The sequence below is a fragment of the Rhagoletis zephyria genome, unplaced genomic scaffold, assembly GCF_001687245.7.
Source record: "Rhagoletis zephyria isolate East Lansing unplaced genomic scaffold, Rhagoletis_zephyria_1.1 Rzeph_scaffold_01134, whole genome shotgun sequence".
NCBI lineage: Eukaryota > Metazoa > Arthropoda > Insecta > Diptera > Tephritidae > Rhagoletis > Rhagoletis zephyria.
In genome coordinates, this window is record NW_016158218.1 from 14,109 (window position 1) to 27,850 (window position 13,742).

Here is a 13,742-nt window from a genome sequence, read left to right on the forward strand (position 1 = left end):
TTCATTATTTAACCCTTGTGCAACCGAGAAGAAAATTTGTTTTAAAATTTCCGAATTAAATTTCTACTTGAAAATTAAAAAATGATATTAGCAACTTGTCGAACAGAGTTAGACACTCATAGGCATCCTTAACAGCTCTCGGGTAAGCATTCTTTGAGCGCAGTCACGACCAACACATATTCCGCAAAATAATGCTTGGTACGCTTGCGTATGGTGTGGTCAAATGTGTTTTATATTACTATAAAACTAACATAATAATATAATAATATCACTATTTATATAGAGCAAGCACGGCCGCATCATACACATATCGCGGAAGAAGGTTTGTAAAGGTTTCTATAAAATTTTTTAGGGACGCACAAAGAATGAAATCCCGCTCTTTGCGCCATTAATACACATCGGTGATAGGCAGAGAGAGCTTTTACTATGCACGTGCCAATACAAAATGTATAGAAAGCTTTGCCCGCGAGCAGGGAGTTGCCCATCGCTTATATATGTACATGGACGTAATGCGTCTGTCGCACACAGCGTAAAAGCTCTTGCTCTGGTCAATACCCTGTTAAGAGAGTCAAAAATTCTAGATACATATATGTATTTCAAAGTCCCTGAAAAATAAACCACATTAGACAATTTAAAGACCAAGGAATTTAAAAGAAAATAACCAAATCAGTTGTTCGACTGCTACTACATATTTACCTGTTCAATATGCCTTGTTTAAAATTCTATAAATCGTTAGCAACAAAATAACTCATGGTGTAGTCATTTACATTTAATTAATGAAATTTTATTTGTTTAATTTGTTTGTAATACACAAATGCTTGAATTAATTAATACATGTATTTATATACGTATAGATACATTAAATTTTCTAAATAAATTTGAAGAAATCAATTGGTTCACATTTTCATTTGGTTACAATTTTGCGATTACATTCTCTTAAAAACTAGTGGTAAATTGTTAGTGTTTTAATACATTCATTGCACTGTTTATAAAGTTTATGCATATAGTATATGGTTGTATGTATGTTGATGCAATATTTAGATTTTTAGTTGTTTCGTTTTACAATAGTTGCAGCAGTGTGCGGTGTATAGTTATTGGTATGCATAATATTTATATAACAGTTATGATTGTATGTGTGTATACGTAAGTATGTAAATTAGGCTTAGCAAATATCAATCCACATGCTTAACTACTCACAGTCATGCAATCTTGCAATTTTGCATATCTAAAAAAAATCAATCTTAAGATAGTACAAATGCGCCTTTCTTCCTTTTTATTGTTGAAAGTATGGGACGCTATATAGAAAATTCGCTTTTTGTAATTTACAATAAAATTAAGGGTTGGTATTTTCGTTATACGTAAGTAAAAATTGTAAACCAAAAATATGAAAAAAGATATTTGGTTGCGAGATGTGGTTAGCTAAAGTAATGTTAAATGTTTTTAATTAAATCTTGATAAGTTTTTTTTTAAGTCAACGTTTTGAAATATATGTTAGTTTATAATACAAAATCAAAGTGGAAGGCCAAAGGAGGGAATATGAAACAAACAAAGCTGTAATAAAAGTATGAACAAAAATAGTTTACTATATGCAAAGCAAGTGAAGTAAAGAAAGCAAAGTGTCATGTAAAAGGACAATGTATGTACATATCTATATAGAGTTAGGACAAATTTAATACATTAAAAAACAAAAAGTATTTAGAACTCAAAACCTTTAAAAAGCATTTCAAAAATAGGCTAAAGTTAAGGTATTCGTGATCGGGTGTTTAATAATTTCGAGTCCAATGAAATAACTACTACAGTTGTTTTCCATCAAATACATTTTAAATTGTACAAAACACTCGTAATCGATTGCCGTAATCTCGAAATGAAATTTCGAATCGGGTTGCATTCGGGTACTGAAGGAAGTGTGATGACGAAATGTAGTGATTTCCGAAAGAACTATCATTCTACAATTTTTCCAAATTATTGTTGCTTTTCCACAATAAGCTTTTCATTCAAATAGGGCCTCAAGCTCAGTAAAAAGAGTATTTTTAAAAGATAAAATATTAGCGTGGCAATAAGGTCCTATCCATAAAAAGTTGAATAAATTATAAATTCGTTTTTCCAGCAAGAACTTTCGAAAAGTTACATATCGCTAGTTTAGAGTGAAAAATTTTGCAGTAAAGGAAAAAAACTTTATCAAATCATTTTCTTCAAGTATTTGGAAAAACTTTGAATACAACACAAACACTCATACGAATTTATGATGTTCTTACTTATGTTGGACCACCCTAAATTACATACAAAAAATATTTTCCACATAATCTCTTAAATCCACTTAGCCTTTTCTACCAATCATGCCTTGACCCGCCGAGTTTGTAAACGATATTCACATAAAAGTATAGAACGGACGAACTTTGGTCCAGTTCGTCTTGGATTTAACTGCGCAAAAAAAAAAAAATATCTGAAGCTTGTCCATACACTTTTCCATTTCTCACAAAAAAAAAATACATAGGCTTTTACCCTGGTATTCAGTAAGCAGTCTTTAGTTACTAATAGTGACTTTTCGTGGTGAACATCGACTTTGAGACTACTTGGTATTCAGTGACCTGTTTCACGTCTCTAGTCTCAAAAAACGTCTCTAATTTGTCAGTTGGCTATAACCAGGTCACAAAAAGAAAAATATGGAAGAAAGATAATTGCTTTACTTTAAAAAACTCAAAATGGAGCGAGGAAATATTTGTTTAACAATAATTTCATTAGAAAATTGACCTAAATACCTTGATATCATTAAAATTCATCAAAAAAATGTTCATTTTTAAACCACTAAAATCTTACGATTATGTAAAATTCCACTGTCCGAGTACTCGAACTCGGATCTCTCGAATGGCACTCCAGTGCTTTGCTCACTCGGCAATTGCGACTGTTGGAGCAAATCGTGCAAAATGGCGCACATATGTACCTGCTATCATTTGACTTTCTCTGTAGGTTTTCACCACACATTTTTGTGACTTTTCCTTACTGAATACCCAAACCATCTCGAGTCACAAAAAGAGCCACTAATTGATAGTCTCAAATTTAGTGACTTGAGATGATTAATAAAAGCTTAGATTTTAGCGCTTAGAACGGGCGAGTAATATACCTATTTACTTAAGAAAAATCTAAGTTTTCGAAAACAATTGAAAATGTTTGGTTAAATTTTTGGCGAGCCACGAAAACAACCGAATGCTTATACACTTTGCTCAAGGAAATTATGCTTTCAACAATTTAGGGAGATAATTTNGTATTTCAAAGTCCCTGTAAAAATACGATACATTTCCCATTGGCTCTCCGCTATCCTGTAACGATTTCGATTTCCCTATCAAAGCGCCTACGTGTGATTTTATACCGAAACGATGTATGCAAACCTTACATCTACCACACTGAACCGCTCCATAAATGTTCTATTTTAGTTTTGTCCTGATATAGTAAGCATTTGCGACTATACAATTAATAAGTCTCCATTCTACATACACTAGCCATTTAAATTTTTGGCCGCTATTTGCGCTCACTCATTCACACATCACCTCCAACTACTTAGTAAAGTTTCCATATTTCCTTGGCATTGTCGAATATTTTTTATATAAGATTTTTTGTTAGTAGATAACATTTACAACTTTACGGCATAATTTTCATTAAAGAAATATTAATCAAAAGTTTTTAGCGCTGCCAAAGCGCAAGCGTTTTTAACCGCAACCCATGCGCATGCGCGCCTTTTACTTATAGCGTTTTATTTTCTACAGAAAGCGGGCAATTAGAAGTTAACATTTTTTCGGTAGAAAAGAAAACGCCATTAGCCATTGCCGGCATTGTCTTACACTTCTCGGCTCGTTCGTTCATCGTTCGTTTGTCACGTTAAGTTCTGCTGCAACGTTTGCTCCCTCCCCTTACAACAACTCATGCGCCGCGGCCCACTCGCCTTCTTTCAGTCAATTACTTCAACGCCTCTTTGGCGCGCTGCTCCCACTCGGCGCGACGCTGATGTATACCCTTAAATTCGCTAACAGTTGCCGAGCGCTCGATTGTCTTGCTGTTGGTGTTGCTGCTGCCGCTTGAGGAGCTGTTGTTGCTGCTGTTACTGCTGCTGCTCTCGATCACCTTTACATTCAATGATTGGCGCTCGTTCGACTTGCCATTTTGTTGGTGGTAATGGCTGTGTATGGGGTGATGATTGTTATTGTTTAGATTGTTGCTGTTGTTATTATTATTGTTGTTTAGCGCTTCACACGCCGTTGTTGGATAGATTTTGCTAACGCTGTTGTTGCGTTCGATGGGTATAGTTCGGAAGCCGGCAACTTTGATGGGCGGCAGGAAACTACGATTGCCGCTGATGCCATTGCTGGTGGGGTTGCTGATGGTGTTCACATTGGTGTTCGCGGTGGTGGTATTGTTAACAGTATGTCCGCCGGTGGTTTGATTACTATTTGCGGCAGTGTGATTGTTGTTGTTGTTATTGTTGTTGCTGCTGTTATTCAAACTCAGCCCATTCGAAATAGCCGCGCCGCTGTTGCCAACTACAGATTTGGTGCGGAAGTCAGCCAGCGAATTGCGATTGTTGATGCCGTTTGTCAACTTGCCACACACGTGCGTTTGTGACTCTATCGATGCCTCCAGTTTCGGCAACTTATCGAGTTTCTCTTCACTTGCCGATTGATTCTCCTTGTCGCTGTCGACGTTCTGCTGTGTGGGCACAAACTTTTTGCTGCCACTGATGCTACCGCCGTTACTAGCGTGTATTTTGTCTGCCAGAACATTGATGTCCTCGTCCTTAATTTTCAATGAGCGACGTGCGAAAACTTTCATAAGTTCAGGTGTGGGATCGTCCTTGTTGCCACTGGTGGTCGCCGCGCTAGAATGTGTTGTGGCGCAGAAAGACTTCTTGCGCATCATTACGACGCTTTCAGTCGCCGCCTTTTCGCTAGTCTCCAGCTTCTCCTCTGACTTGGCGAACGATTTGCGATAAACTTCCTCTGTGATGGACTTCTTGCGCTCATTGCGTAGCTCCTCTATTCGCTTATCTGTCTTCAATTTCTCTTCGCTCATGAATAAGCGCTTCCGTTCTTGCAGCGACAACTTGTTGCTGTTGAGTACTGCCACGCTTACTGGCGTGTCTGGCGCTTTAGTGCGCAGCAAAACGGCGTCGTCCGCGTCTGTTGGTGTCGTTGGCGTGGTCGCTGAAACCGATGCCTGCTTCTTCACGGGACTTCTGGGCGGCAAGGCGTTCACCACCGCATGTGCTTTCGTTGGCGACTTGTCACTTTTGTTGTTGTTGTTGCTGTTACTACTATTCGAACTCATACTGAACACCGGTTTCTGTTTATCCACTTCTGTGGGCGAAGACTTTTCAATTATCTCAACGCTTTCATTGCTTAAGCGGCGCAAGCTGAGTTCATCTAGACTGGTGTTGCGCTCGTTAGCCTCTTTGGCCATCTGCTGTTGCTGTTGATTTTGCTGTGCTTGTTGGTGCTGTGGCGACAGCTGTTGTTGCTGCGGATGCGGTGGCGTGCGTACTTCGCGCACATTCTTAGCCAGCACTACATTAGAGCTCTTAGCGATACGCGCTGGGTCGACACGATTCAGTTGGATACGCATGAACTCAGGAACGCCATCGTCGTTGGGGGTGCTACTGCAACTAGTGGGGTCAGAAATCTGCAAAAAACGTAAATATTAGTTTTTGTCAAGGCAAGCATTTACCGCACAGCTAATGGGGATTCTTGATTGCAAAGAGTTTAGTTAAATTGATTATATGATTTTCTAAAACCTAGTGTTTAGCAGTTTGCCATATGGCAACAAGGAGCAGTCGGTGAAGATGATAAAGTGTGAAAAGAACAGCTATAAATCTTTACAAAGATACATAGAAGAATCAGAAACCAATCAATTAGAGGTGTACTTCGTATCGCCAACTTCGTATTTTCAACCACAAAGACTCCAAATTCTTCAAAATAGAAATGGTACCAGTAATTGTGCAATACAGGCATCTATCAAATTCTTTCAGATCTTAGAGAACGCCTACTTTCCAACAGTCAAAGCGGAAGGTGTCGTTGTGCCACATGCTCACTAGGAAGAAGTAAATATAGCGATATGGGGGTGAGGAATAACAAAGCTGATATACCTGACGGTTTGCCAGCTAAGCTATTCAAGTACGCCGATAAGCAGATGAAACAATTTTTGCATCATTTATCACCGTTATGGACGGACAAACGCATCCATAACTTTTGGAGTTTAAGTGATTTTCACGTAAACCACAAGCAGGCCGTGCGTGCTATATACGCCAAATACAGCGGCATCATTCAACTGAGCATCGATGCGCGTATTTTTTTGAAAGAATAAATCTCATCGTCAACTAAAATTAAATATGAGCTGTATCGCTCTCGCTTTAGACTTGATTAATTATGTCATATTGAATGAATTTACTACGCTAAGTTCTGGCAAACCCCGTGATGGGAGGATCGATCCTAAACGTTCATTCCAACATGCCACGATGTCTAAATTTAGTATCCAACCAAAAGCGAATTTGACGCCGGCTTGGAGATATTGGGGCTTATTCTTGTTTTCGTACGAATCGAAAATCATGAAATTTCCCTATCATTTTCTATACAAAAATTTTAAATTTTCGATTCGTACGAAAACTGGAATACGCCGCATTGAATCGGGTAGAAACCCTTCAAGCCATTCGTTACCAAACGAGGATTAAAACAAGACGTCTTGGTACCGCCAAACTTCTTAAATCAATTCACGCATATTCAGACTTTCAAAAGACGAAAGACGAAAGTGTTCGTTAAGGAAGACGCTGAGAACGGCACCCGCAAATTCGGAGTCAAACATACATTTCTCCCAGAAGTTCNTGGTACCGCCAAACTTCTTAAATCAATTCACGCATATTCAGACTTTCAAAGACGAAAGACGAAAGTGTTCGTTAAGGAAGACGCTGAGAACGGCACCCGCAAATTCGGAGTCAAACATACATTTCTCCCAGAAGTTGTCTGGCAGCATAGCCATCAGATTCGGATTTCCAACCATGTAGGTATTCTCCCTATTAAGGATATGGACCAATATTCTGTAACAATAAAGATGGGTTCAGCCACGCTTAAGGGTAGCCTACTTAAATATTTGTCTTCGAAATCAGCATTGGAAGCTAGATTTTCTAAATGGGAATAAACGATTTACCTTGTTAGTTAGTATTTCGACGGCTGGGTGGAAGATCGACCTAACTGGGCAGTCGGTTTGAAACGCACTATCGCAGAATTTGTTTCAAAAACGCCCTATCTCAACTGGTAACATATTGAAAATTTGTTGCGTAGGACGCTTTTGAATCGGCAGCTAACTTGCGCGATCTTCAGCGAAACTCTGAGATGGAGCCTTCGTCAACGAAATTCTAGGATAGGAAGTTTTTCAATAAAATTCTGAAATAGGGCATTATTCAACCAACTTCTGGAATAGAGCCTCCGTGGAAAATTTTCTGAGATAGGGCGTCTTGAACTGGTTGCCGAGATAGGTGAATCTTCTATTCAGCCGTCGATATAAAAACATTTCTTCGTAAGATCCTGCTGTCTGCGCAAATTGCTGGGGACTAAACCTGATTATTGTTTATAAAATCCTATCGACAATAAAGAGAAAAAGGGGTTGGTCTAGCGCTGAATGCAAAGCAAGGCAAAGGACCCTCTGTTAAAGTTAAAATTTTGAATTAGTAAACAATTTTGTCTACCAACAGTGACAGCAACAATTCTCGTAATATTAGCCTGGAGATCAAACGAAGAATAAGGCACTCGGCACATTACGCGCCTAATCAAAGTAGAGTAATCGTTTCATCATACCCAAACGAATGCATGACTACTCGACTTCTGCACACTTGCACGCCCTGCATAAGTCACCAGCTAATAAACAATTTCTACACATAACAAATTTTTTGGCCGTTCTTTCGCAACACGCACTTCCGCAAATATTTCGGCTCCGAAATATTGCGTAAACGCTTGTGGTTTATTGCAATTTGCACGAATTTTAGCACGAAATCATTCATTTCCAATTATTTTCTATTGAATTGACAAATAAATTTTATTTGCAACACAAAAAAGTAAACAAATTGTTTCGTGCTAAAATTCGTGCAAATTGCAATAAACCACAAGCGATTTCAAAACTGCAAGCGCCTTACAGTGTTGGGCGATTCGATTCATGAAGATTTTATGATTAGGTGCAAACATGATTTTGAATCGTAATCTACAGAGCTTCATTGAAATACATGGGTTCGGCATAAAAGCTTTATACTTTAGTATGCCGAAACGATTACACTACTATGATTAGCAGCTTAATGTGCGGAGTGCCTATGACTTTCCAAAACGTATTGCTTCGGTATTGGCAGCCACTTGAAAAGCAGAGCACTTTCTTGACAAACAAAAATTAGGGTCTACAAGTGTCCCTCCAAACGTACGGATAGAGATGCTCCGGTGAAAATATCTTTCGACTAGGCACCCAAGAGTGGACAACGAAAGCAATAACGCCATTGACCGCAATGGAAGCGCCAATTGCTAAAGGACGTGTTATTACTCGGGATGAACAACTGGGAAAATTTTGAAAAGGAGAAGTTTGTTGGTCTCGAAAAAGTGTTTCAGTGCCAAATACTTTAAGAGAAACAGTTCCCAATACAATAAAGCAATACTTCAGATCCCTTATACCGCGTGGGAGACTGCATGGTTATACCTGTTCCAGAAATATATTTAGTACCTCATTTGAACTTCAACCGATTTCTAAACTGTATTTTCTTAAAAGTTCGAAAACTAGACAAGAAAAAACTTCGGACAAGAAAACTAAGCAAACATTACACAACCTAAATTACGAGTGAATTTGTTATGCATAAAAATTCACCTTAACCACAGCAGTACGCTCTACGATTCGCTCTTCACTAGCATTCTGGCTATTCGGCGGGTTATCTAGCAAACTAGAGCTACGGCGCGTTGTCTTGGAGCTATGCACGTTGCTTGTCTGCACTACAGGTGTCGGCGTCGATTTGCGCTCCACAGCCCTAACATCTGGTTCAAGCATATTCATGGAATTTCGAACGTTATCCACTGTCACTTGTGTTTGTAGCTTTGGTTTCTCACGCAACGGCACTGCAGCTGTAGTAGGCGTCACCTTCAAGTCGTCGGTTGTAGAGGAAGTGTTAATGCTGGTATTTAAATCCCGCAAATGCAACACTTTGGGACGTGAGTGCTGTTGCTCCTGCTTCGGTACGTCCGCTGACAGGGGTACCACATTAACCAATGAAATCGACGACGCTTTCTTTGTGTCGCTACTTTGCTCTACATACAGTTTACTGCTGTTAGCGCACACATTAATCACATCCGGTTTTCCCTCCAAGCTAGTGGTGCTTGTGGGTTTCCGCAACACATTTATAAATGGCGACTTCGCAAGCAAATCATTGTTGAACTCAAGCTCATCGAGCGCCTTTACGCTGGGTTTGGATGGCGAAAGCGTTACCACTTTGGTAGGTGAGGTCTTGATCACGACATTCTTCGAAAAGTTGTAGCTGCTTTTAGTCAAGTTACCTGTGGAGTCAGTGCGTGATACATCTTGCTCATTAACATCAAAGCCCAAAGAAGTGCTGCGATCTGGTGTGGGCGCTGCTGTACCATTGATGTTGAGTGCAAAATCATTGTAGCACGGCACTCGCAAGCTCAGCGTCAAATCGGGCAAACTGGGCATGTTGTTGTGCACAGGCGTAGCAGTGCAGAAAGAGTCCTCGTGGTATGCTCGGAAACTGCGAGATTTCTCCACCACCTTTCGTTGCTTTTGCTCCTGACTTTTGTAGGTAGGCACGTCGGAGCCGGCGACGTCCAAGGAGTTTGTGGAGTTCGAGTTGCTGTTGCCGCTGCTAGTGAAACGTCCAACTGAGTCATTGGAGCGGGAAATTTTCTGCTGAAATGCACTGAGACCAACAATTTTCGGCTTCTTCTCGAAATGATGTTCTGACTTGTGCAGGCTGCTCATCGAGGTGACACTGGACGCCTGCGAAGCGGTAATTTCACGTATGATCGACGTGGATTGGAATATCTCTTGCTGTGAGCACTTGGAGAGTATGCTGCTCGTGCTGCTAGTATACGATTCTGTAGCAGTTGTTGCGGATGCGGTGCTTTGACTGATTGTCTTGCGATCCAATGAGCCAATGTCCTGCGGCATGTAACGTTGGCGAGCAGCCGCGCCTGATTTTGGTTTATGTGGGGAGGTTGCAGCCTCCTTAATGTTGCTGTTGCTGCTGCTATGTGTCGTCAAGTTGTGGGCGTTTAACATGGCATTCAAACCCGTGCTGCCGACAGTTATCATTTCTCGTTTGATATCCTTGCGGGTCTCTTCGATATTTTGTTCATAACACAGAGCGCTACGCGATTTATCCAGCTTGGTCATACTAGCGTCAGGTGTTGGGTTCACATCCAGACACGAAGTTGAGACTTGCATCTTAGATTTCGAGTCGTGTTCGCTTTGAATTGTGTCCGCTTTACTTTCAATAGAAACTGGGTCCAAATTAACATTATTAGCGTTGCTAGCGGGATTAGACCGCGAGCCCGAGCGTTTTGAATTGCGTTGGATGAGACGCCGCAGAAATCCACTTTCTGTTGTCTCCATGTNCAGCTTGGTCATACTAGCGTCAGGTGTTGGGTTCACATCCAGACACGAAGTTGAGACTTGCATCTTAGATTTCGAGTCGTGTTCGCTTTGAATTGTGTCCGCTTTACTTTCAATAGAAACTGGGTCCAAATTAACATTGTCATTAGCGTTGCTAGCGGGATTAGACCTCGAGCCCGAGCGTCTTGAATTGCGTTGGATGAGACGCCGCAGAAATCCACTTTCTGTTGTCTCCATGCTCGCATCAGTTACATCCTTCTCTTTTTCCTTAAAATTCTCTCTCTCTTTCTCACTGATTTTTTCCTTATCTTTCGCTTTCTTGAGCTCTTGTTCACTGGGTGTTGGGTCTGTGGAAGACTCTTGTGGCGGCTCAAATAGTGCTGTCGCTTTGGTCGTAAGTGTCCGCAAACCAAATAGATTGGTGGCAGCCGTGATCGAGTTGCTGCTGGTAGAGGTCGAAGTTGTGATGATGGTCTTACTGGCCTCGTTACTTTTTTCAAGTTTTTCGATTTTGGAGCGTTTGACGTTTATTAGTTGTTCGTTAGACGATACTGAAGACTTAGATTTTGATTTAAGAGGCGATGTCACCTTCTTCGAATCTGTTGGATGCTTTTCTAAAATTTTGGCATTTACGCAAGGCGGCAGAGAGCGTGTTTTAGCTTTTACGTCGTGTTCTATTCGAAAATTAAATATAATAAATAATTATTTGTATTTTAGATAAATAATTATTGGTTGTACCTATTATATTCAGTAACGTATTGCCAGCCGACCGCAAGCTATCCTCATTGGCCTCCGGTATTGAAGTCTGTACAAATTTGAATTGAAACATTAATGGAGCACAAGGAATACATAGTACTAAACCAAGTCTAATGATCGTGGTCTTACCTCCAGCGTGCGCCGATGCTGTCGGCTAGGACCCTTCTTTTTGGCTGGCCGCAAGGCCATTTTATGTTTGGCAGCCGAGTGTGAAAGTCGTTGACATTTCGCACCCAGCAAATCCGGTTCATCGCGGTTGGAATCGCTACCCAAACTGCCGCTCGACGAATGCCTATATATCTCCGAGGATACGGATGTGGACGATGCCGTCGAAGCGCGTGTTATACTACGTCCTCCCAATGATGACGTCATCGAGCGTTCCTGTACAATCTCTTTGGTGCTAATCGTAGAATTATTAGCTGTGGATGTTGCTAATATCTCTTCGCCATCGCCACTATTCATGCTCAGCAGGCTCAATGAGGAGACCTCACTCTGATTGCCTGTGGCAGAGGATGTTGTGGCTACATTGTTGTAGTTGCTGCTGCTATAATGACCCTTGCTGCAAGTGGCCTGGTGACTGCGATGTGTGCGGTTGGTACGCCTTTGCGGCGAAGCTGGACTGCGCGGCAGTCCGAGGTCCTCTTCGGAAGCATCTGGGCGATTGCGGTTACGTTTGCGTAGCACATCGGAAAGCTCAGCCTGAAAGTAGTAAAATGAAAAATTCCGATTAATATTAACATTGTATAGGTAAAAAAAGGTAAACAAATAGTTGTAGGGATATCTCGATTAGTGTTTCGAATTCGGCATACCCAAGTTTTCCAGCGAAAGACGAGGCGAGCCCGCAGACAACTGCGGGTTGAGCGATTTTCTCCACCGTTCAGCGGCTTGATTTTCATTTTAAACGGATTTTGTTTAAAGTCAATCATTTTCATTTTGTACTTCGTCAAATTTCCTATTTGAAAGTCTATTATTTCAAGAAATCATAAGTATAAGTCTTTCACTGCTCAATTTCTTATGGGAATCGTTTGCGCAAGTCAGGAAAATAAAAACCAAAAGGAATTAGCAGTTTCCGGATGAGTTTCCGAAGTTACTGAACCTCTACACGGGTTCTTTATTTTAAAGAAAGATTGGCCCTCTTGGTATCGATACTTTTGAACCAAGTACTGAGTAGGCATCGAAAAAAAAAATACTCATATCGAAATACGATACCAAGGCAAATTTTCTTTCGGACTTNACTTCGTCAAATTTCCTATTTGAAAGTCTATTATTTCAAGAAATCATAAGTATAAGTCTTTCACTGCTCAATTTCTTATGGGAATCGTTTGCGCAAGTCAGGAAAATAAAAACCAAAAGGAATTAGCAATTTCCGGATGAGTTTCCGAAGTTACTGAACCTCTACACGGGTTCTTTATTTTAAAGAAAGATAGGCCCTCTTGGTATCGATACTTTTGAACCAAGTACTGAGTAGGCATCTAAAAAAAATACTCAATACCAAGGCAAATTTTCTTTCGGACTTTTTCCTCTACTAACATAAATCACCCAGTGCCTTATGGGTCTATAAACGCCAGCGACCTTCAAATATTGAAGATGTTAATTTTTTTTACTTGCAACCAGTATGAAATGAACTTTTTTAACAGATACTTTGCCTGTTCTTGCTTCAGGGAATTTATTTCCATGGTCGCAAAAATCAAAAAATCCATATAAAAACAATACAAATCCCAAGATTGTTCGTTTGAAGGTCAGTCTTGAGGTCAAGGAATTTTTTCATTTAATCAAACCTTTAAAATTACTTTCAAGAGTAAAATTTTAGATTTTTTTTTACTTAAAAACATCTTGTTATAAACTTTTTAAAAACAATTTAAAATGAAGTGATTTTTCGATTCTCGGGACATAATAAATGGATTCCGTGGTGTACGAACAGCAAAAATATGGGTTTAAAACTTTTTAAAACTTCATTGCATACTGGTTTCAGGCCAAAAAACGAAACAATTTAAACTACATAGCTATTTTTGAAAGAACAAGGTAATTACTTTGACACACGATACTATTTTTGCTCAATTCTCTATCTCAAAAGCTTTAAAACAGTTATTTCGCTATCTCTTCTCGATTGATTTTGTCCTTTTTTCAAAAATAGAACACTGTGCACAGTGGTTCGGATAGCAGATCTAGGTGGACGAAAGTCAAAATTGTTGTTTTTAAAATACTTAGTGGTACTTGGAATACATTCCTGACAATACATTCAAATAGAAATTGCAATTATTAAAGCATTAACATATGAAAACAAACAAAAAATGTGTTCATATTTTGTAGTATCTTGTGTAATGTTTTTCATGTTAAATTGCATTTCTGTATGC

The 13,742-nt window shown here is 39.8% G+C and overlaps 1 protein-coding gene across 2 annotated transcripts in view; it reads right to left on the reverse strand.

Moving 5' to 3' along the window:
- Positions 1-3,272: 3,272 nt before the first annotated feature.
- Positions 3,273-13,742, reverse strand: part of LOC108362880 (putative mediator of RNA polymerase II transcription subunit 26) — a 134,839-nt gene continuing 124,369 nt past the window's right edge. The window contains exons 4-8 of one of the 2 annotated variants that reach the window (XM_017616034.1): positions 11,518-12,087; positions 11,371-11,437; positions 10,872-11,306; positions 8,878-10,634; positions 3,273-5,667 (exon numbers count right to left, since the gene is read on the reverse strand). In XM_017616034.1, the coding sequence (XP_017471523.1) occupies positions 3,952-5,667; positions 8,878-10,634; positions 10,872-11,306; positions 11,371-11,437; positions 11,518-12,087 (4,545 nt within the window). In that variant the 3' untranslated portion in view covers positions 3,273-3,951. The other variant, XM_017616033.1, reaches the window with a different exon arrangement.